Source organism: Zosterops lateralis (genome assembly GCF_965231275.1).
Source record: "Zosterops lateralis genome assembly, chromosome: 15".
Taxonomy (NCBI): Eukaryota; Metazoa; Chordata; class Aves; order Passeriformes; family Zosteropidae; genus Zosterops; species Zosterops lateralis.
In genome coordinates, this window is record NC_139775.1 from 1,558,497 (window position 1) to 1,582,179 (window position 23,683).

Genomic DNA, 23,683 nt, shown 5'->3' on the forward strand with positions numbered 1-23,683 from the left:
CCCCAGCTGTGCGGCACGTGCCCGCCCCGCAGCCAATGGCCGCGCCGCGCTTTTGTTTTGGTACGGCCGCGCGGCCCTTAAAGGGGCAACGCCAACGCCGCCGTGGGGCCCGCAGCCAGCGCCCGGCGCCCCCGCGCGGGCGGGCACCGCCACCAGCGCCCGCCGCAGTGTCTGTACTGGTCCCGCACTGGGTCTGCACTGGTCCCGCACTGGGTCTGTACTGGTCCTGCACTGGGTCTGTACTGGTTCTGCACTGGTCTTGCATTGGTTCTTTACTGGTTCCACACTAGTTCCGCACTGGTCACGCGTTGATTCCTCACGGGTTCTGTAGTGGTTCTGCACTGGTTCTGTACTGGCCTCACACTGGTCCTGTGATTTTCCGTTCTGGGTTCCTGGGGCTGTGCTGGTGCTGCCCCACTGTGCCCCAGCCCTGTGGCAGTTCCTGTGCTGGGTGCCCTGCCCGTCTGCTGGGCTCTCTGCCCTGCTCTGCTAGGGCTGTGGGATGGAAGCACCAGGTCATGGTCCATGTGTGATGCCGGGAGCAGGTTGCTCCAAGCCCAGTCCAACCTGGCCTTGGACACTTCCAGGGGCAGCCACAGCTGCCCGGGGCAACCTGTGCCAGGGCTTCACCATTCTCCCAGGGAAGAAATCCTTCCCAATGTTATATGTGTGTATTATAAAATTGGCTTTTCGCAAGATGTATGCTATATGATTAATAACATAGTAAAGATATAAAGGTATAAGTTTATTTCTGCTATTGGTAAGACTAGATATAAAGGGAGTAGTTGATGTAGCAGCTGCTTAAACTGTCTGTTTGGTTGGGATAACATCCAGTGAACATGTAAAGAAGACTCTGCTACTGATAACACCAACTATCAGCATCTACCACCCGCAGAAGGCACGGACCAAGGCCCAAGCTGGACGCGATAGAAAGGACACGGCCACGAAACACGCATGCTCTAAAAAGGCGGACCCAGGGAGGGGCCAGGCAGGGCAGTCCCTGGAATATGGAAACTAGTTTATGGAATTTCATATATCGATATAACGAAAAGGGTATTTAACAAGCGTCTCTGAGAAAGCAAGGTGTGGACTTGGCTGAATGCCAAGTCACCCGGCCGGCCGTTCTTGGTTTTTTCTTATCTCCTAATTGTCTTAATTATTTTATTAAACATATTCCTTAAAATTTACTAAAAAGTGAACCTCGTTTTTCACAATTTGGGGGCTCTTGCCGGGATATACCTCGACCCTGAAACCCCAGGAATTCCAGAGCGAGGGAGGCGCCCCGCCTGAGTTTTTGGCGGCCCAAAACTTTGTTTTTCCTGGTGAGAATTGGGGATTGCAGGTAAACATCCAAAGAGACAAGCAAGGAGAAAGAAAAAAGCAAGTAAGGAAAAGGGAAAAGGCTCCCTAAAACTGCAGTATTTTTTGCTCCGTAAAAACCTCGTGCACGAAGAACCTGAGGAAGAAAATGGTTGTGAGTAATTCTCAGGGGAGCGGGTTAAAAGGGGGGTCTGTGTGCTGTGTGAATGGGACACTGGCTGGGTACCTCAGACTGGTGAAGTGAGTGTGGTGTGGCTTCTCATGCTGTTCGTTATCTCGCAAGGGAAACGGCCAGCACAGAGGTGAAGCAAAAGATAAAAAGTGTGAATGCGACCCCCGAGTGATTGGGACGGGATCCCAGAGGAAAGAGGGGTTGTAAAAAACCCCGGGTGGCTGGGACGGTCCCAGGGAGGGGTTGGACCCTCAGGAAGGGAGCCGATAGTTTTCCTATACAACCCACTGGGAAAACGGGATACTGGGGGGGGGAAACGTTTGAACCCCCTGGTCTGGGACGGGGTCCCAGGAAAAGGGGTTGGACCCCTTAAAGGAAGAGAGCAAAGGACACCTAGACTTGCTGCTGAATTAAAAGGGTTATGTAAGACCCAAGAGCATTTAGGGTTTGGCCAAATATAGGTATTTTGGGGTTTTTGCCAGATTGAGGATAGAAACACAAAAAAGCCTTGCAGGTGTAAGGTCCAAGACACCTGGGCTTTGGAAAAGGCTGCCAGGTTGAGGAATACTAAAGGCTTGAAAAGTGTGATAATCTAAGAACATCTGGGGGTTAGTCAAATACCTATGAGTAAAAACTAACAATTTTTTTTTTTTAAAAGGGTACCAATCTTTTTGTGTTGTCTTTGTGTAAGTGGAAGTAAGTGCAGCTGAAGAGGTGTGCTTGTTGTGGAGTTTATTTGTGTTAAAGAAGTGAATTGTTGAAACGGTTAAAATGTCTGAATGGAAAAGGGGGAACTGCAAGGGAATTAATGAAGAATTCAGGTTCAAGAGGGCTGTCTAAAAACAGGATTGGTGCAGTTTTGCAGATTAATGGGGAAATTCATTTTGAAGAGTTTTTATTGTTGTTGTTATTGTTGTTCTTGAGTGAATGTATGTGTAATATAGACTGCTGAAGTAAAATAGGAGTTTTTGTTTTGAAAGATGGTGTATGCAGCACATGGTGCTGTGCTGCTGAGCTGATGAGTTTTCTGTGCCTCGGGGGAAAAAGGGAGGGGGTGGTGTTCGGGCTGTTGGATGGCAGAGAGGAGACCAGGCAGTGACTGGATGGAATCCTGAAGGTGGGACAGAAGCTTGGAGAGTCTTATGCTAGAGGTCTTGAAAGGTTTTTTGAGAATTTTGGAAATTCTTAAAAGTCTTAGAAGTTGTTTTTGTTTGGTTTGGTTTTTTGGTTTTTTTGGAGTGCATTGAAATTGCCTAAAGAGATAGCTATAAGACATCAAATGCTGGGGGGTGACCTCAGAAGTAGGAAGGAATAGTTTTAATGGAACAGGAGATTGGAGTCAAAAGAGTTGTGAGAGTTCTGGTGTTTGATAAGAAAGAATTAGAAGAAGAAAGAATTATGGATGAAATTAGATCTTTTGTTATTGGGAATTTTTTTAAACAAAATTAATGCTCAAATGCCATAAATAAAATGTATGTTGAGAGTCCAGATGCAACCCAGATTGGAACCTGAAAGTAACACCCTATGAGATAATGTTTAAATTATGAAATAAAGAGAAATTAATGTTAAGAGGGTATAGCTTTACAATTGCAAAAATGGGAGAGGAAGTTCTTTAACCCCACAGTGGGAAGATGCTTTTTCAGGTATTGCAGGCAACTGAAGCTGCGGTATGGCTGAGAAACTAAAGCTGCAAGTTTTGAATCAACGTCAGCAAAATCAAGAGACCGGTGTGAGAACCCAAGAATGAACTGTAGCATCTAAACCAGGTGATACAAAGTTGAATTTTAAACAGAGCTGAGTGGTCATGAACTGGAAAAGACTCAAGTAAATTTGGATGTTATGGACAAAGGACTTTCTCTGTTTTACTTCTCTGCGTAACACCTAAAAATCAGTCCGGTCTGTCAAATGCTACCTCTGTTTCTTCACAGCTACAAAGGAAATGGACTTTCAAGTAATTCTAGTGTGGGGAGTTGAAATTGAAATATGTAATATTGGTTTTTTTTGAAAGTGTTTATGTCACTCCACTGTATAATATTGCAGGTACATGAAAATCACAAGAAGAAGACGGGCTCCATATCCCTAACATTTTGGCTAATTTATTTTAGGTTTTATATCTTACAGAACAAACAATATGTTTTTGCCTCCTTTATTTTTCTTATTTTTGTGTGTGTTTAAGGTACTTCTTTCATACTAACTTAAAGACATTTTATTACTTATTAATCTGTTTTGTTTAAAGAAGGAGGGCAGAGAAGAGCGCCTATGTGAAATACCAAGAGGATATGTTAGTGCTCGCAAAATATAGGGTGAACTACTACCCGGCAGAGTGGGAACTAAGGAAAGAGTTTTCAACTAAACTGGTACTGTGTCAAAGTTAATACAGGAGCTGTGATTCCTTTGTGTACACACACAACATTTGTAACCAATACAGGACATTCTTCAGTTACGCTGGCAGCGTTGTCCCCACAACAAGGTACAGATAATTACTGATAGAAATCTAGTTCTGTCAGGTTTATTCTCAAGAGCAAATTTTTCTTCTACTATTTAGAAGTCATGAGAAGGGATATAAAGATTTGCTCTTCAAGTGGGTGGATCAAAAATAATTTAAGGTACTAATTATATAACTTTATAAGGTGGAAAAACTTTGTCATCTGCCTCTTAGACAGAGGTTGAGATGTAGATATTGGTTGAGAAGTTTTTTTTGTTGTTTGTTTGGTTTTTTTCTTTTTCTATGGGCAGTTCTTTGTGTGTCTTTGTTAAGAAACTTTTGAAAGTGTTTTGGTTTTTTTATATAAGAAGATGTCAGATTTTCTTGTGAAATATAAGGAGAGATAGTATGAATGACAAGATACTTGCTGCTTGGAAATATTATTGTGGTATATGCAAAATTTTTCTAGTAGTTTCATTTATTTCCCTGCTTGATAAATTACTATAAATTTTGCAGAAACTGTTTTGGAAGGGTTTGTTTTTTGGTTTTTTTCTTAGTTTTCCAGCTGGCTGCAGATGAGACCTAGCTCACAAAACTGGTGGTGTTGATTGTCAAAGGGGGTTCTTATCGAAGTTTCTAAGGAGTATCTAATCTTTCAAATCAATGCATGTCAAATTGAGTGAGTGTGTTTGCCTTAGATAGAAATAAATCCTATAGTGTATGTACCTTTCTAAGTTCTCCTAAATAGTGAAGGAAAATCTTCTAGAATAGCAAGAATTCATTGTCTTCCTGCCCTAAGAATAGGCTGAGCAGAGGATTGGCCCAACAGAAACCTTCAATATGATAAAACTCTAACATCAGAAGGGGTAAAAGAAGTTTCTGTTGTTTTTTGTTGGTTTTTTTCTCTTCTTTCTCCTTTTCACTCTGTAGTTTAAGTTATTTTTTGTTGAGTAAATTTTTTTCTCTCTTTAAATTTCTTTTTAACCTGTCCCTCAATCCTAGTTACAGTTAAAAGGTGGAAGCTTTCAAAAATTAAATGGTAGCAGAAGTGATTCCCCAGAGAGGAAGATGACACCCTAATTTCAGTAAAATGATCATGCGGAAAAATCACAGTACATGGAATAGCTGAACTAAAGGTGCAGTTTTACTCGAAGTGCAGCTCTGGCCAGCATAATTAATTGTCAGTTCTAGAAAGGCTTTGCAGCTGGCCTTTGGATTAAAAGACTTTACCGCCTTTTAGTGATGCATGTGCACATATATCCCAGTAAATGGGGATTACCAGTGCCTGTTGAGTGGGAAATACCTGAGGAACAGTGGAGAGAATTACGGTTAAAAAAAAAAAAAAAAAAAAAAAGTCAAAGGCAATTTGTCTGAAAACTAACAAACAAACAACCAAAAAGAATTAACAAGGAAATAGAGGGCAAGACTGGGTTGGCCGCTGTACTTGCCACCAAGAAGATCATATACTCCTGCTGTGGGTAGCAACCCCATAGGCATGGAGGGTGGAGGTATAAGCCATACCAGACCTCTGTTATTCCTTTTTCTGTCACTTCACTCATTCTTTGTCTTTTGCCTTATAGGATATTGGCAAAATCATGCTACAGATACTACTGAAAGTTTTATATGAAAAGACACCGAGGTTCCTTTCTTATTACACATACCCGTATCGACAGTCACTGTTATAACCCATCCAAATTAGATAGTTGTATTCATAATTGGGAAAATATTAAATTGTGGAAAACTTAAGGACCAGTGGTGACTGGTTGGAAAGTAAGTGTCTATAAGAGGAAATAATGGAAGCTAGAAAACAAGGAATATGGCTCAAAGCCAAATGAATTATAAAAAAAGAAGAGGTGGGGTTTGTTATATGTGTGTATTATAAAATTGGCTTTTCGCAAGATGTATGCTATATGATTAATAACATAGTAAAGATATAAAGGTATAAGTTTATTTCTGCTATTGGTAAGACTAGATATAAAGGGAGTAGTTGATGTAGCAGCTGCTTAAACTGTCTGTTTGGTTGGGATAACATCCAGTGAACATGTAAAGAAGACTCTGCTACTGATAACACCAACTATCAGCATCTACCACCCGCAGAAGGCACGGACCAAGGCCCAAGCTGGACGCGATAGAAAGGACACGGCCACGAAACACGCATGCTCTAAAAAGGCGGACCCAGGGAGGGGCCAGGCAGGGCAGTCCCTGGAATATGGAAACTAGTTTATGGAATTTCATATATCGATATAACGAAAAGGGTATTTAACAAGCGTCTCTGAGAAAGCAAGGTGTGGACTTGGCTGAATGCCAAGTCACCCGGCCGGCCGTTCTTGGTTTTTTCTTATCTCCTAATTGTCTTAATTATTTTATTAAACATATTCCTTAAAATTTACTAAAAAGTGAACCTCGTTTTTCACACCAATATCCCACCTAACCCTGCCCTCTGGTATTCCCCCTTGTTCTGTCCCTTCATCCCTTGTCCCAAGTCTCTCTCCAGGTCTCCCAGAGCCCCTTTTGGCACTGGAAGGGGCTCTAAGGTCTCTCTGGAGCCTTCTGCAAACTGAACACCTCTCCCTCTCTCAGCCTGGCTCAAGAGCAGAGGTGCTTCATCATGTATCGCATACACATCATCTATCACATACACATCACACCTTTGACCCCAAAGCTTTTAGTGACAGGAGCTGAAAGTGCCTGAGGTGCCTGTGCTGCCTGTGCAACAGGAAAAGCAGCAAAACCTAAATTAACCTGGAACTAGGAATAGCTCACCAGCAGCTTCTCTGCACCTAAACACTCATGTAGCTTGGCCTTTATTTACTCATTCCTTCAGCTCCTGCTGCCCGAGTTGCAGCCCATCACCTGAGGAATTCACTGCATTTGGTTGGTCTGTGCTGCTCCATTGGCTGGTGCTGGTGTCCTGCCTGTCAGGGTCTCCTGCTCTTTTCCTGCTCCCATCGAGCCCTGGCCCAAAGAACTGGGTGTCTGCCTGGAGTGAGGGCTTCATTCCCTTCCTTCTCCATGAATATTGGTGAGGTGTTGCCCTTCTCCTCACCCCCTCCCTGGCAGCCTTTGCTCTGCTGTGCTCCCACACCGTGTGGTGGTGCAGGGAGACACAAACAGCAAAACGCCGGGAGCAGGGGAACGCAGGGAATGCAAACACTGCAGCAGCCAGGCCAGCACTGCTGGGATGTTGCAGGGGGATAAGTGCCATGATCGCAGAGCTGTGAGGGAGGGCTGATGTCCTCCAGCACACAGGGATGCTGAGGAGACAGTGAGTCTGGGGAGTCTTAGGAGAGAGGAGGAAGGAGAAGCAGGTTTTGCCCAGACGTGGGTGAGCAGCTCCTTGTTGCTGTCTCAGTGATCACCCAGATCCAGAGCCTGCACAACCAAAGATTCACCTACAGCCCCTGAAAGCATGGAGAGGCTTTCCATAGGTGCCAAAAATCCAGTTCCCTCGCCAAAATCTCTGGGAGCACTCAGGCTCCATGGGGATGCTGTGCCTGTGATGATTCGCTGGGAGTCTGCAGAGCCCAGGGGACAGAGGCTCAGACGAGGAGGTGCAGGCAGAAGAAGCCAAGGCAGCAGCACTGGGAAGCTGCAAAAGAAAAGGAGAGGTCTCTCAAGAGATCCCCAAGCCCTGCCATGGCTGGGAGGTGACACGTGGCTGCTTCTGGTCCTTTTCTTATAGCTTGTGGGGGTCCGTGTGCTCCCTGCCTTCCCACCCTGTTGGATTTGGATGCTGGCTGCATCCTAGTTTCCCTGTGTGCCTCTGCAGCACTGCTGTGCTGGAAGGCCTGGGAACAGGGAACACTTGTGGAGTGCCCAGGGATGAGACTCAAATCCAGGCAGCTGCTTTATCCACTCCTGGACTGACACCCAGAGCCAGTGGCTGTGGGTTTCTTATCTTTTCCTTCTGCCATGCCCAGGGGTGCAGGAGGAGGGATGGTGCACACTGGGACGTGCTTGGGGACAGCAGGGCCATGTCCTGCACTAGCAGTCACACCCCAGCAGCAGGGCCAGCTGTCAGAGCTGGTCCCACAGGTCCTCACAGCTCCACATTTGCAGAAGTGCTGGTGATGCTCTGCTCTGCCACGGAGCCCCCAAAACTCACACCTCAGCACTGCCTCAGCCAAAACCTGTGTGGATCAGTTCAAACCCCTCTGCTGATTGCAGGATCTGTGTGGAGAAAGGTCAGGAAGATTCCCTCAGCTCCCGCTGGCCCAGGCCTGCAGTGACATCCGCAGCTCTTGCATCAGCACTAATGACCCGCGGTGGGGCTGCAGAGCAGTTGGTTGGTTTGTTTTTTTTTCTGGAAAGACTCCTCCTCGTCTGTGTTGAAAGACTTGAAAGGTGGTTGAATCTGCAACGTCTCTGGGGAAGGTAATTGCTCTCCCCATTAAAAAGCTGTAATTTATTTTCCATTTGAACTCTTCCACCCTCAGCTGGATCTGGTGCCATCGGTGCTGGATCACGGCTCTGCCCAAGGCACCTGTGCAGCCACAGATCCCAACCCATCCAGCTCCTTCCCTCTGGCAGTGATTCCCTTCTACTGCCTGGCTTTGAGGAAGTTTTTCCAGTCCTCAAATTTATCCCAAATGCTCTGCAAAGCTGCGAGCTGGCTGTGGCAGAGCAGCTGTGATCTCACCGGTGCTGTCAGCAGCAGCCACCCCTCCAGTCCCTCCTCTGGATCTTTACAGATCACGCTAAGAATTATAGACAGAAAATGGCACTTGGGATCTCAGGTTTTTTTTATTTTTTGCTTGTTCAACTGCATTTCTCACATCCTGTCCAGCCCTTCTGCCTGTAGCCCAGCTGGGGCGTTTGTGGGAGCATCCTTACCCTGGGATGTGCCACGTCCAGGAGGGATTGATTCCTCAGTGACTCAGAGAGGAATTAATCATTGAATCACAGAGTATCCTGAGCTGGAAGGGACACACAAGGACCATCTAGTCCAACTCCATGCACCAAAATCCCACCTGTACCTGGGAGCGTTGTCCAAACACTCCTGGAGCTGTCGCAGTCTTGGGGCGGTGACCATGCCCTGGCGAACCTCTTCAGTGCCCCAGCACCCTCTGGGGTTAGAACCTCCCCCTAATATCCAACCTAAACCTCCCCTGGCACAAATCCAGCCGTTCCGTCGATTCCTCGTCCATTTTCCACCGGTGGCGCCCGTGGCGGTGTGCAGGACCTACAGTAGATGTGGCGAGTTGACCATCCTTAGCTGACAAGTGAGGGGCACGGGCCGAGGAGCAGCACAGGACGGGGACCCCTGGGGGATGCTCCGCGCCCCAGCCCTGCGGGACCCGCGGCGAGGCTACTCCAGCACCGGGGACACCGGGGACACCGAGGCCACCTCTCTTAGGGGGCAGCAGAACCACCCGCCCGCCTCACTTCACCCTCACAGCCGCGCCCAAGAACCGCAAAGCCATCTCCGCGCGGGAGCCTTAACCACGCCCCCCTGGCGGTGCTGGCCAATGGCGGCGCGGGGGCGGGGCCGGCGGGGCGGGTGCCGGCGGATCCGCGGCGGGCGGGACTGGCGGGCTCCGCTCGGGCTGGGCCCGCGGGGCTCGCACAGCGCCATGTCCCTGCCCAGAGGTACGAGCGGGACCGGGAACGGGAGCGGAGAGCGGGCGGCCGCGCCGAGGGGAACAGCGGGGCCGGGGCTGCTGCCCGACCCGCCGGGCCTGGGCTCATCCTCTGCGCGGGGCCCGGCGGTTCCGCAGCCCAGCTGGGGCCGGAGCCGGGCGCGGCGATGCGCGGGGCTGCAGAGCCCGCAGTGGGGATGCTGGGATGCGGGGGGGACGGGGCGAGGCCGCGTTTGGCGCAGGGAGACCCATAAAACCAGGCGAGGTTTGTTTGCTGCCGCTGGAGGCTTTCCCTGCGCGGAATTTCCGTTCCTCGGGAATCTTGCGCTCGGAGCCCCCGGCACGGCTCGGCCGGCGGGCAGGGCCGGGCTGGGATTCCGGGCTGGGATTCCGGGCTGGGATTCCGGGCTGGGATTCCGGGCTGGGGCCGTGTCGCCTCGTGTCACCTCGTATCGGTGTAGGGGCACGGCCGGGGCCCGGTGCCGGGGGTGCCGGGCTGGATTTCCCGCTGTCCCAGCCCGGGGACGTGACCGTGTGTCACAGGTGTCATTTATAGAGCGTGGCCGTGACTCAGGTGTCGTGTCCCCATCCCAAGGTGAGCATCCCGGCAGGTGTCGGCCGGGGATGGATGGGGACGGGGAAGTGGCTGTGCCGGTGTCCCGGAGCCCCCGGAGCCGGCCCCATCCGCAGGGCGGGCGGAGGAGGGAGCGCACGGAGCGCGGTGCTGCCTCTCCCTATCAGCGGAATGAAATCGGAGGGGTTTTCCTTGTGCGGGAGTGATGCGCTGGAAACTTGGAGTCAGGAGCCATGTGAGCAAGATGAACGCACCTCCCGTGACTTTTTTATTTTTTTCCTTCCCCCCCCCCGTGTCTTATCCGGAGGGAATGTGGACCTGAGTTTCCTGTTTGCTGTGTAAGCAGCGGGTGAATCAGCAGCGATTTAGGGAGCTGCTGAGTGGAGCTGCTGACTCACAGGTAGGAGCACACGCCTCCAGCCATCCAGCCTTGGAAGGGATCATCCAGGCTTCTTAAAAGGCTGGGACACCTGAGCCCAGACCCTTCCTCGGCTGCTGTGCCCGACCGGTGGATGTGTGGATGGAGGGACGAGGTGAGCCTGGCCCTGGCACCGCCTGTGCCCCACAGCAGATGGAGCCCGAGCCGGGCCTGGAGGATTTTGGGGGAAGCAGCGTGGCTGACACCAAGGGATGATGCCTGGAGGAGCACCTGGGAGCTCAGTGCTTTCCTCAGAGGAGGTTTGGAGCTGCTCTGTGTCTGCAGGTTTCTGTTGGTTGTGGCAGGCTGGTTCATTGATGCAGTTAACCCTGATGTCCTGTGCTGGAGGTGTCACACTTGTGCTGGGGGCTCTGAGTCCCCGTCTGACCTGAGCTCCTCTGCTTCCATCAGCAGCACCAGGATCGATCCTGAGCGTGTGTTCCACATCTGCCTCCTCGCAGCCCTCTCCTCATCCTGCCCCTCCTTGGCTTGCACCTGCCTCCGAGTGGGTTTTTCCAGGGCTGCTCACAGGTCTGAGTGTGTGCACCTGCTGCTCATGGCAGCTGCTTCCCTCTCTTTCAGGCAGCCTGACTTTAAGCTAAATGTCCCTTGTTTTTCTTAGGGAATTTCAGCGAGTTTTCCTTTTCTGCTTTTCCTTGGGCTTGTTTTGCAGAGGATTGTAAAGAGAGGCCACTGTGGTGAAGCTCTTGGTTGGCTCTTTCTGTGACAGATGCCTTCCAAAACTCACCTGCCATCACTTTGGCTTAGTCACGGGGTTGTCTCCTGCCTCGGGAGATTTTTGGGACGCGTGGCTGGCTGTGACACTGGTGACAGGAATGGTGCTGGGCCGGGGCTTTGCTCTGCACTAAACATAGCTGGGGAGATAAACACCTTCTGGGGATTTTGTGGAGCTTAGGGAGGATTTCTGCTTTCTTTCTTCCTCTTCCCATTGCTCCTGTCTGCTCGATCCAAGTTATCTCGCAGGATCTTGTATGTGGGAGAACTCTCTTGTGTTATCTTGCACCGTTGAGGCTGATGTTTACTCATGTATGCAAAAACTCCCTGTTTTCTCAGGTCACCCAAGTTCCCTTGAGCTGTGTCTCATGGCATGGGTGGCACTGTAGGAAGGAACTGGGAACAAAGCTCTGGAGCTGTCCCTGTGCCCTCTTTGCAGAGCTTTGCAAGGCACACAGCCTCTGGCCTCTGCTTGCAACATGTGGCTGTGCCTGAGTGTGATTTTCCTGCAAGGTGTGCACCTTTTGCAGGGAATGGATGCTGTGCGCAGGGGGTGTTGTATCCCAGGTTAAAGCAGGAGGGGATGAAGCCTCAGGGAATTTTCAGCCTTTGTGCAGAAACACAGTGGAGGGTGCAGGGCCTGAGGCTCTGGGGATACAAATCCAGGCTGTTGCCTCTTCCCTGGACTTAAAGGTGTATCTTCTGCCTGCCCTGCATGTGGAAATCCCTGTGCCCATCACTGGGGCTGTTGGCTGTCACTTGAGTGGCCCCTGATGCCTGGAGGGACAGGCAGGAGTGTGCCAGTATGGAAACAGTTGTTTCCCAAAATTTTGGAGTTTGCTGGGAAAAGCAGCTGCAGGGAGGGAGGGTGAGTGCATGGGTGGGATCTGGAGGGAGAAGACCTGCTTGGCCTCCCCTGGCTCCCCCAGCTGTGATGCCTGAGTAATTCAAAAGCAAGTGGTTTCCCTTAGAAGGGAGATTGTCCTTTGGGAATGGAGGTGCTGTTGGGGAGAGGGATCAGGATCTGTCTGGAGCCAGGCTGTGCCTCTGGGGAGGCAGCTTTCCTTCACTACAGAGGCTTGGAAAAATCAGCAGTGAGAAATGCCAGGCTGTGGGGATGAAGCGCTGCTTGTTCTCGTGGCACGTCTATTCTGGGTGGGTAAATAAGTGGTGGGGACGTGTCCCTGCCGTGCCCTGGCCGTGCCCTCTGTGGGAGCACACACCACTGTTAGGCAACTCAGTCTGTGAATCCAGCACTGTCTCATCTGCCATTCACACTCTTCCAGCTGCCATCCCCAAAAAAAGGCAGCTCTGCCAAAAATACACGTGTGGGTCGTGACCTGCTGGAGCAGGACTTTGACTTTGGGCTCCTGTCGTGTCTAGGCACAGCAGACACCAGCCTGGTGTTCCCAGGGTGTGAGTGCCTGGAGGGGTGGGAGCTCTGATCCCATGGAGCCATTCTTTAATTCTTGTTGAAGCATCAAGGAGCTCGAATCCAATTAATTCTAATGATCCTAGAGAAAACACAGTACTTTGTTCCTGCCTTCCTCCTCTGCTGGCATAACGGTGGGCACCTGGAAAATATCATGCTGGACGTGATAAATATTTAGCTGTGCCTCAGCAATCCATTTCCCTCCCTGGAGGGATGCTTCCCTGCTTTTCTTTTAGTGGATAATGAATCTCGCTGAAGGCTAATCCTTTTATTTTTCAGCTCTGAGCCGTGGTCCAGGGATGAGCTGGAGTTTGTTTGCCCCTATTGTTTGCAAAGGTTGTTGTTGCTGGAGGAAACTCATCTGTGCTTTGTAGAGGTTCCCTTTGGGAGTAGCTTTCTGGTACTGGTGATTTTGTGGCGCAAAATGTCACCTTTGCAGATGTGGAGCTCTGTGGGTTTTTGGACAGAAGATTTTTTTTTTTTTTTTTTTGCTTGTGTTGGTTAATAAGGCACAGCCTGGGCTGGCTGTTTGCTGGGGAAAGAGCTGGGAGAGGAACTTGTGTTGGCTGGGGAGGTGATTTTACTCTGTCAACAAAAAGTTTGGGGTTTTGCTGGCATGACTCAGGATGGCTTGGGGTTCATACAGAGCTGGATCTACCCGCTGCCTCTTGCTGACAAACCTCTGTAGCACAGGTCAAGTGTTAGTCAGGGATTTGGAGTAGGGGAAAGGGCAGAGAGGATTTTTTTTTAATGATGGAAACTGGAAGTTTCTGTTGTTTTTTCCACCTAGGAGATATTCCATCTCCTCACAGCCTCTTATCTGTGTGGAGGCAATGCTGCAGGGGTGCTGTGGCACTGTTGTGAGTCCCAATGTTCTTTTTCCTGAGGAACACTGGAATTACTGGGCACAAGTGCAGCAATCATGGACATCATGGGCTGCCTTGTGGCCCCAGTGGGCCTCAGTTTGCCGTGGATCTGAGTCTGCTCCCTGTTTTTGGAGCTGGGACAGGGCTCCCTGTGTGCTCCTTTCTCTTGTAGCCATTTCTCTGCCCAGCAAAAGGCTGGAGTAGAGGTGCTGCTTTTGTGGAATGGGGTGGATTATAGTGTGGCCGAGGGGAAGAGCAGGATTTGGGGGTCCTAGTGGTAGGGGAGGAAGGAAATCATTGCCTTATGCGGGGGACCTGCACTGGAGTGAAGGTGAGGATGAGGTGGACCTTCTTCAGCACCCACTGAGCTGCTGCAGCCTCCATCCTCTTGCCTGCACTGTGCCCAGGGAGGGCACTGCTCAGCTGATCTCTCCTGTGCTCTAAGCTTTAATTTCATCATTTCAATTGAAATGATTTTTAAATTTTTTTTTAAAGATAAATTTCCACTAAAAACATAACTTGAGTGTAAGAGCAGGCAGGATGAGGAGGAGACAACACTTACCAGAAGTTGTTTGTGGAGCATTCACCCTTCCTTCCCCCTCACCACCACCAAAGACAAATCTGGGTTTGGAAAGGAAGAAACCTCCAGTGTGCTCAATAGAAGTGATTTCCCATCAGAGGCTGCTAACCTTAGCTGTGGTTTGGCACTGGCATCAGCCAAGCTGCTTGTGTCTGGAAATGGCTTGGACCCTTGTCTCCCTGGGATCTGCCTGTTGAGCACCAAGTGCCCCTTGTCACCAGTGTTCATCCCTGCCACCTCCTCTCTTGCCGTGACAGGGCCTTTTAGGAAATGTAAAAGCAGCTTTTAGTTCTTGTATTTCATTCCTGAAGGTCTTGGAGGTTTCTCATAAGGAATGCAGCTGGGATGGGGTCCTGCCAGCATCTTTTTGGGAGTGCCAAGAGCCAAAAGGATGCTGGCATCCATGGGTGATGGGTGTGGATGGGAGCAGCGTGCAGGACAGAGGGGACAGGAGGGGAAGGAATTGTCCTGCAGGGCCTGGCAGGTGACAGTCATGTGTCTGACAGATCATAAACACGCAGGGCTGGTTACGTGGATGGGCTGGGGGTGGTTTAGGGGAGGATGACGGGGTTATCTAGGGTGTGTCAGCTTGTCTGGGCTTGCAGGCCAGTTAGAAACTGCTTTGTGGTGTGTGTGTGTGTGTGTGTGTGTGTGTGTGTGTGTGTGTAAGAATTCCCTCCTAGCTGGGGTCTTGTGGGGATGGCTGATGCAGCAGGGGTTGCCTGCAGTGGGCTGGATGCCCTGAATGTCTTCACTGGGGTGTGTGAACAGCAGCTTGGAGATGGCAGCATCCTGACCCTGCACAGCTGGAGCAGATGTTCTCTCTTGCTGCACTCATCCCTCCCTGCAGGAGACTGTTTCAAGGTGGTGAAGGGCAAACATGCTGCACCCTGGAGGAGTTTTTTTGCTGTAGCATGAAGATCTTGGTTTACTTGGTGTGGGAGTGGGAAAGTTGAGGCTTGAGAGGGAGATGATGAAGCAGCAAAGTGTGCAGCCCTTGGGGTGGCCCCTCTGAATCAGCCCTGAACGTTACGGGCATGGCTGCAGGGGTGTGTTGTGCTGCAGACATGAGGATGTCTTTGCAGCTTGTCACTAAAAATGACGTGGCTCCCGTGCTGAGGGCCAGATGTGCTCATGGTCAGGGCTTTTGAGGAAAGCTGCTCTGCATAGTTCAGAATCCCCAGCCAGTCTGCACCGCTTGGTTTCTCTCCTGACGTGCTGCCAAGCTGCACCCGCGCCAAAGCTGAGATGATCTCGTGCTGATATGTGGCTTTGGCTGCTCTTTGTCATCTTCCAAACACCTCTGAAAGGTGCTCAGGGGTGGGTGACAGGCCCAGCCCCACGTGCCTGTTAGTAAAACCCCCCAGAAAATCCCTGCTGGCATGGGGCAGGGCAGTGTGAGACACCTCTGTGTGTGCACGTGTGCTCAGCTGACTTCTGAGGTTTCCCTGGTCTCACCAGAACTAAAATCCTCCATCCTGTGCCAAATCCTCACCTGTTTCACCCGTGGTGCTGACTGCAACCCCTGTGATGGACAGGAAAAAAATTTTAAAAAAAAGTAATTGTGCAGAAAGAGGGATGAAGGTGCTGGTGGGTGGTGATGCTGCTGGAGGACCAGCCTGGACCTGATCAGCCACTGTGCCAAGCTCTGTCTTGTCTCTCTTTGGCAGCACCCGTGTTCCTTAAGTCTGGGAGCAGCTCCACACTGCTTTAAGGCTGCTAAAAAGAGGGATGTGGTGGGTGTTTTAGATGATCTGCTTGTACAGCTCCCTGTGTTCACTCTCTGTCAGCATCTGCAGCCCATTTCCCTCAGTTTTTTTGTTGATCCCTACAATTGTTTGGCTGTGAACATCATCCTTGAGAATCAGAGGTGAGCACCAGCCAGGGCTGGGGTTGTCCTCAGAGCCCTGGATACCTGCAGGGCTGTGCTGTGCTGGTGATGCCTCTTGTGCTCTGCAGATACTGCTTTCTTACCCAAGAGCAGCTTTTTTCAGGTATTAATTACACCTGTCCCTGCCTGGTTTCTCGAAGGATGGTAAGAGTGAAGCGAGGGCTGGAGGAGGTGCCTCCAGAAATAACCAAGCAGAAATTGTGGGTGTATTTCTAATTCTTATCAGCCTTGTGTGTGCTGTGCTAAGGTGCTCGAAAACCACTCAGCTTTTCCTCCAGCAGCTCCCCTGTAGGTGTGATCTTTGTGTACATTCCAGGTACCTGCGAGAGTTTACCCTGAATTTTGGATCCACAGAGGGTTTTGTGTTCTGTAACTGTGGGTTTCCCCACGGGGCTTTACAGCCTCAGCTCAGTGAGGGAAACCATGTGTAACCATCCCAGGGACAGGAGCCAGGGTGTGTTTCCCTTGATCTCAGACAAGTTTGATGTTTCACACATCTCCTTCCAGCTCCTCTCCACACATCACCCTGCAGGGAGAGCGCTGCTCCTTTCCCCAGAACACGGATGTGAGGCTCGCTCTTCTGGGAGAAAGGGGATTCTTAAAAATTGATTTTGTCTTACTCAAATGGAAGTGGTTCTTGGAAGCCCCGAATGTGCCCCAAGACAGCTGCAGGCTGAGCTGAGCTGAGTCACTGTGAGCTCTCAAGCTGGGATGTGAGCCGGATGCGTTGGGACCAGCCCGGCTGCCGAGACCTCTGGCTTCCTGGGATGGACAGGCAGCTCTTTAATCTGCCTTTACCGGGAAAAACCTGCAACTCTCACTTCCCTGAACACTGGAAAAAAAGTGCAGTGTGATAGGTGGATATGAGAGAGTGACAGAAAGAGGGGAAAGAAGATCAATCCCCCCCAGAGGAGCAGCTGTGCCCTTCCTGCCGGGGCCACGTGGGACTGTGGTGACAAAACACCACTGAGCTGTGGGCACGTTTCCTGTGGAGCCCCTGCTTTTCCTCACCATGAAGCAAAATATTTGCCCTGTGGGTACTGGGCAAATCCACCTTAAAATGTTTTCCCCACACAGACTTGATACAGGCATGGATAAGAGCCTGTGGAGGGAAGAGGGGGCAGGGTGATGCTGGTCCAGCCTTTAACTGGAGGGCATTTTTTAAGCTTTGCAGCAGGAAGTGTGAGGGAACAAAGGAGAAAAATGTTCTCAGGTGATTTCTCATGGACCAGCTGGACATGGGATTTGTTCTGGGAATGTGGATATGGTCTGTCCTGAGGGGCAGAGCAACAGTGATGAGAGGTCCATGGTGTGGGCTGTAAGGATGGGGTGGTTAATGCCAGGAAAAGAGGCTGCAGGTCCAGCTTGCTGGGGCTGAGCTCTCCCTTTGTGTCTCTTGCCAGGTTCCCTGTAGCAGAGAAGGGATGGCACCGAATATGCACCAAAAAGAGCAAAAAATTGGTGTAGGACAGCAGGAAGTGTAGAGATCTGTACTACAGCATTTGCCTGCTGCTTTGTGTAAGCTGCTGGAACAGCACCCTGCTCCAAAGGAAATAATCCAAGGTTTTCTCTGCTCCTGCACCCCAGAGATGTGGTGCTGGAGGTCAGAAGCTTTCCTCTGAAGATGCACAGGCTTTGTCCATGTGAGCTGTGGTGGCACCCTGGGAGTGGAGAAGCATTCCAGGTCCCTGGGGAGTAATGTCACTGTGAACCCTCTGAGCAGCTGCTTGGCCTGTTCCCCAGTGCAGATGCTGCTCTTGAAAGTCCTGCCTGAAGTCTGTGGGCCAGGGAAGCACCTGGGTTGGTCTCTTGTTTCTGCCCCTCTCCCAGAGCAGGCAGATTTGAACATGAAGAGGGTTTTTTTCCCTCCATACATTCTATTTTCATAGCAGGTGCCTGCTCTCTTACATCATTTGCTGAGGTGGCATCACTCTGTCCCTGCCGAAAGCAAATTAGAGGGAGGATGGTAGAAATCTTTTCTTTTCCAAATTTATTTTTTTTTTAGAAGAAGCAGAGAGGGGAATACTTTGCTCTCTTCATAAGTTTACAAGGACACCTGGAATTACTTGAATGATGCCAGTTTGGATAGAAAAAGTGTCGATTGACACTGGAGTTGAGTTACTGCTGACAGTTACAAAGTCAAACTTCCCTTTCCCACTGTGCCTCTTGTCAAGCTGATCTATTCCAAGGACAGTTTGAGTTTTCTCTCCCATCAGGAAACTGTCACTAGCCAGTCACATCAATTCCAAGCAGATTTTATTTTTACATGGCTTAGCCTACGGAGTGAGAAATCAAAGGAAGGAGTGATGCTGGTACTTGCTGGCAAGGAAATGGGCACAGGTGATGATGTTTCTGCCTCTTCCTTTTCTTCTATTTTTTTTCCCCTAGTGTGTTCTTTGCTTTTCTCTAAGCATTGTTTCCTTTGCCTTCCCCTGACAATGCCAGGGTGTCAGGGCTGGGATTCCTTGCAGACATGGCATTCCTGGCTTTGTCTCATGACAAAGCTGAGCCTCAGCCTCTGCTTTTTTTAGGGGGAAAATCCAGTTAGATCGAAGGATGCAAAGGAGGCAGTGTCCATCCCAGGGGATGCTCTGCCTGCAGCTCAGTGCCTGCTCCACAGAGGTGCCCCTGTGGCTATCACCACCTTTGCACAGAGGTTTTGCACAAGCTCTGGTGCAAAGCACCACAACTCTGGGTGTGTACATGGCATGTCCTGTAATGTCACTGTCTGAGTGTCAGCCAGATGGGGCTTCTCAGCTTCCTGAGAGGAGTCTGGCCTCTGCTCATGTGTGGGTTCCATTGTTATGGGGCTGGGTGAGACCAGGCTGACACATGGGGACAAAATCAAAGGCTTTTTTCCAGCCCTCGAGGTTGTGCAGGTAAGCTAAAAATACAACTGGAATGTGGCTGGGCGGTGACATCCTCTGGGGCTGCCCCAGTGTTATCTGGCTGCTGCATGGAGCCCGGGTGTGGCTGTGAGCCCCAGAGGTGGCTGTGCCAGTGCCTCTGCTTGTCACAGGCTGTGGCTGAAGTGCCCATCCCCAAATTCCTCGCTGGACACCGAGAGGTCACATCCTTGTCCCTTGCACAGTCTCATGCAGAGCCTGTGGTGCTGTGGGTGTGATGTCCTGCTCTGCTCGTGTCCTTTGTGGCTCAATGATTGATTGTCCCCAGCCATGGGCCATGTCATGCCCCATCCGAGGGGATGAGAAAGATAACACTGTTCCCTTTCCAACTGGATTCAGTTCAAAGGCTCTATTTTAAAAGAGTTTCCAGGCTGTGTGTCCCGTGCACGGCTCGAGCATGTGGGGCTTTCCCGTGGGATGTGTGCCTTGTGTGTGGAAAGGTGAGAACATCCCGGACTGGGGCAGTGGCAGGGAAGCTGCTGCCATTCCTGCAGAGATGTGGGGGGCATCAGGCAGTGTGGTGCTGGGATGGGGCAGCCAGCTGGTGCATGGGCTTGTCTCTGATCAGAGGGAATGAAACATTCCATGAAAATCACACTGTCTCCGTGGTTAGACAGCAGCTCTGCTTACAGGACAGGTGAAGTCATTAATTTTGTTGGTCTATTCCAAACAGGTCTATAAAAAGCTCCTTTCCAACCCCAAATGGGACTCGTGCTGCTCATGGCAAAGCAGCTTGTCCCCTTCTCTACTCCCTGGCTGTGATGGTGACCCAGCCTTAACTGAAGTGGCCTTGGGAGCGGCTGTGTGCCCACAGGGGAAGGGTGGGGAGAGGGGCCCAGTGTTGGTGGGGCACTGTTTGAGCTCATTGCTGTTTTTGAGGGTGTGCTCTTCCCCTTGTTCAAGCCAGCCCCCTGGCAGGAGGCTGCTGGGAGGGATGGGAGCCATCCTTGGCCCTGGCTCTGTCCTGGCATACCCAACCCTGGCCTGAATTCTCCCAGGATTTGCTCTCCCAGCATCCCTCTCCTGTTCTGAGGTGACATCCCTCATGGGGAGACTTTGTTAACACCAGTGAAACATCTGATGCTTTTTGTTCCCCTGGGATTACCTGTGCCCTATAAAGGACTGGATAATTTCTGGTAAACAGTGCGTGTCTTTCCATGCCTGGCTATTCCTACTGCACCACCACCAAACTTCTGAAAGAGTTCCCAATAGTGAGACTTGAAAGGATGGCTGGGTTTGTTTTTGTTTCTTCTCTGATTTTTTTTTTCTCTATTCCTTGTTTGTTTATTTATTTAAGATGCTTTTGAGATGTCGGGAAGCTCCACTTTACACCACCCCTGGTCCTCAGGCGCTGAAACCCAACGGGACTAATTCAAAGGAAATCTTGTTTCCCGTCCCACCTGCTGGGTTAGGGACTTTCTGCTCCAAAGCAGCAGCTCTGACTCTGTCTGTGGGTGTCTCTAAAGATCCTTGGAGTGTCTGTGTCTGGGTGAGAGGGAATTGGCTGTTAACAGAGTTAGTGAGGGGAGGGCAGCACAGCCCTGCTCTCCCCAGGAGTGCTGGGGATGGTGCTGGTGGCTCTCAGTGCCATCTGCAAGAGCAGCTCCTGCATCAGCATCCTTTGTGTGCTGATGATCTGTGCCTGAAACTATACCCTGGGAGTGGAAATGAGCCTGAGAAAATACCTTCTGCAGTCCTTCTGGGGCTTACATAAACACTATTTAAAATTAGAGCCACTCATTATGTTGGTATGTGCATTTACCTTGACCTCTGACTTTTCAGCCTGCAAATGTGCCTGGGCCAGCACAGCCCGGAGTTGGGAGAGAGCTCAGGAGCAAAGCACTGGTAGATTTTCTATAATTAGTTTAAGGTGAAGAATCTGGTACAGTATTTCCCCTCCAGGCTGACAGGGGAAATTGAAAACAAAACTGCAGCCTGTCAGAGCTGAACCTGGCTTTGATCAGGAACATCAGCATTTGCTTCTGCTGGAGTGGTTTTGAGGGAAAGGGGAAGAGCAGCAATACTTGGCCAAGGCTTTTCTTACACGTGCTTGCAGAGGAGCTTTTATTTTCCCACTCTCCCTTGCTATTTCCCAGCCAAGTGCATGCAGCAATTTATATTTTGCTACCAGAGATGCCACATCTCGGTTGTCACCCTGGAATAGCTGCTGAGCTCCGTGCTGGCATTGTCACGGAACAGTATTCCTACTATTTGTTGTGGTAATAGTTGTTAGTGGCGGAGCAATTACCGTGTCACCTGCAGCACAACGAAATGTGACCTCTTTCCATGGCAGCACCCCTTTGGTGCCCAAAGCAGCGAGCCTGGGCTCCCCTTAGCTCTGCTGGTCGAGGCCAGAGCTGTCCTGGAGCAAGGGTCACTCCGGTGGGACGGCTGGGCCTGCGGGCTGGCCGGGAATGGTCGGATTTGTGGGAAGAGAGCGTGTCCCACCGGGATGCACTGTAGCAATCCAGCGCTTCAGCAGCTCCCGGAGCTGGAGTTTGGCTCCCCACCAGTTTCCTGTTGACGTCACCTGCTATTTCTCCTCTGCAGTTTTTACAACTGTTGAGCTTTCCAGGGTAATCGGAACCCAGTCCGGCCACCCTCGGCAGCTGCCGATGAGGGAACGCGGCTCTGCCTTCCCCGACCCGCCCCGCTTGCCTTCCCCGCTGCTCCGGGGGCACCCGGCGAGGAGCGCTCTGTGCGGCCGGCGGGGGCGAGGGGCCATGCATTCCCACTGAAAACAATCCTCCGTGCTTGCACAGAAGTGCCGTGCGCTGGATCCTGCGGGAATTTTTTTTTTTTTCTTCCCCTCCCTCCTCCAGTCCGCCCCCATCCCTCTCTCTTCTGCCAGGCTTGCCGGCGCTGCTCTTCATTTCTGGGAAACCATGGACAAGAAGCAAGGTAGATGTTGCAATTTCCAAAACACGTGGTGGGGGAGAGCAAAAGGGGCTGGTTTTAGTGTTAAAAAGGGGCCGTGTAACTTTTTGGGGTCAATCCCACGCGGTTTCGTTTCTTCCCGGCTTGGGGCGGGGGGTCGGTCTTTGCAGCTGGGGGTCTGTTTTTAAAGCATTGGAAAAGTTGCATGTTTTTGTGGGGTTAAAACCCTGGCGTCTTAATTTAAAAAAAAAAAAAAATCAAATGCAGCATGTCTGAAGGAAAATATGCAGAGGGTAAAGCTGGCTTCTGGCTGCAGTTTGGGTTGCATTCCTGGGACGCAGGGTTCTCCAGCAGCTCTCCGAGGCTGTCCCCTGCCTGTTGCACGGGAAAGGTGGGTGCCCACAGCCCCAGCAGTCGGGAGCTCTGATTCAGCACAGGCTGAGAGGCTGTTTTGGGGCTGCAAGGGGCTTTTTGTGCAGCGTGGTTTTTTCCTGGTGCTGGCTGGCAGTTTGCAGAAGTGAGGAGCCACGGGAGCCCCTCTGCAGCGGGACCTCGGCGGGCCGATGAGTGATGGCTCCGGGCAGGTTGAGAGCCCTTTTTCCACTTCCATGGAGAGCTTTTTCCATTCCCAATAGTGGAAAACAGCACAAAGTGAGCCTGTGAGGAGCTCTCATGACCAAGCGCCCAAATTCCCCTCTCTGCTCTGCACCCTGCCTCTGATTTAGGGTTTTTTGGTTTGTTTTTCCTTGATGCTTTTTTGTTCCAGCTCTTTCTTTGCAGCAGGGCTGGGATCCACCCTCCAGCCTTCTGCCCTATCCATGGCATTTGACTCTCCTCCTTGGATCGAGGAGGACCCGGGATGCATCCAAAACATTTCCCCCAGCACTAACAAAGGAGTGCAGCTCTCAGAGCAGCCTCCCGTGCCCAGGACTTCACCTGGGGCTGCAACCAGAGCGCCGGGGAGGCAGTGCTGAGGTTTAATTTCAAAGGTCGACTCAGGCAAATAGTTTTATTTGCAGTTCTTTAGATTGTCCTGTTCATTTCTCTCCGCCCACGCCAGCAGAGTGGGAAGGAAAAAACCTCCCACCGAGAGGTGCAGCTTAATAGGGCTGAAGTTGGTGGTGGCAAAAATGAGGATTCCGATGTTGAATTAGGCAGTTCCAGGAAATGTCTGGCGGTTCTTAACTGGTGGTGGTTATAGCATGAGAAAAAATCTTGTTGGGCTTTTTTTTTTTTTTTTTTTTTTCTTTATGAGGAAATGGTTCCTTTCTTAGCATAAAGGATGCAGTTACGTGCCTGCAGCATCACGTGGGTCGCAATTTCATCCACACCAGGAACTTCTGTCAGCTAATTTTCCCCTGCCTGGGTGCAGGGCACTGTGCCGCATGTGCCTGTGGCTGGCAGCCCTTTCCTGTGTGCTCTGCCATCCCGTGGGCTCGAGGCTGGCAGCAGAGCCCTGGAAGCTCGCAGAGATCACCAGGACATGTCCCCAGATCGCCTTGTCCTGCTGCTGCCTTTTGGCCTTTGCAGAGGGGATCTCTCGAGGGGAACTTGTGCTTGCAGACACCCCTCTTGCAAGAGCCCAGTGCCCTGGGAAACTGGAACGTTTCCAGGATTTTCAGGTGGCATAAGCAGTTGTGCACATTCTAGCAATTCCTCCTGCACCGGGATCCCAAATGTGGGAGGGATTGTGCTGAGTCTCAAGTGTAGGAGATACAGTGCCAGGGACTCTCCAGTGGGAAGGAGCTGACAGCAGCTGCCTGTAGGGGCTGAAGGCAAAAGCTGCCCTGCTACTGAAGGGCTTGAATTGCAGGGTCATGTCATGCCCATCCCACTGCCTTTCTGCCTCTCTCTTTTTTCCCTTTTTTTATTCCCTTCCCTGTTTTTTCCTGCACTCTCATTCACCCT

The 23,683-nt window shown here is 50.8% G+C and overlaps 1 protein-coding gene across 2 annotated transcripts in view; it reads left to right on the forward strand.

Annotated features, from left to right (window-relative positions):
- The first annotated feature begins 9,412 nt into the window (after positions 1 to 9,412).
- The window catches only part of MAP2K3 (mitogen-activated protein kinase kinase 3), a 28,956-nt gene continuing 14,685 nt past the window's right edge, over positions 9,413 to 23,683 (forward strand). Inside the window, exon 1 of one of the 2 annotated variants that reach the window (XM_083872423.1) lies at positions 9,413 to 9,506. In XM_083872423.1, the coding sequence (XP_083728549.1) occupies positions 9,491 to 9,506 (16 nt within the window). In that variant the 5' untranslated portion in view covers positions 9,413 to 9,490. Of the gene's footprint in view, positions 9,507 to 21,322; positions 21,800 to 23,683 lie in introns of those variants that run through there. The other variant, XM_083872424.1, reaches the window with a different exon arrangement.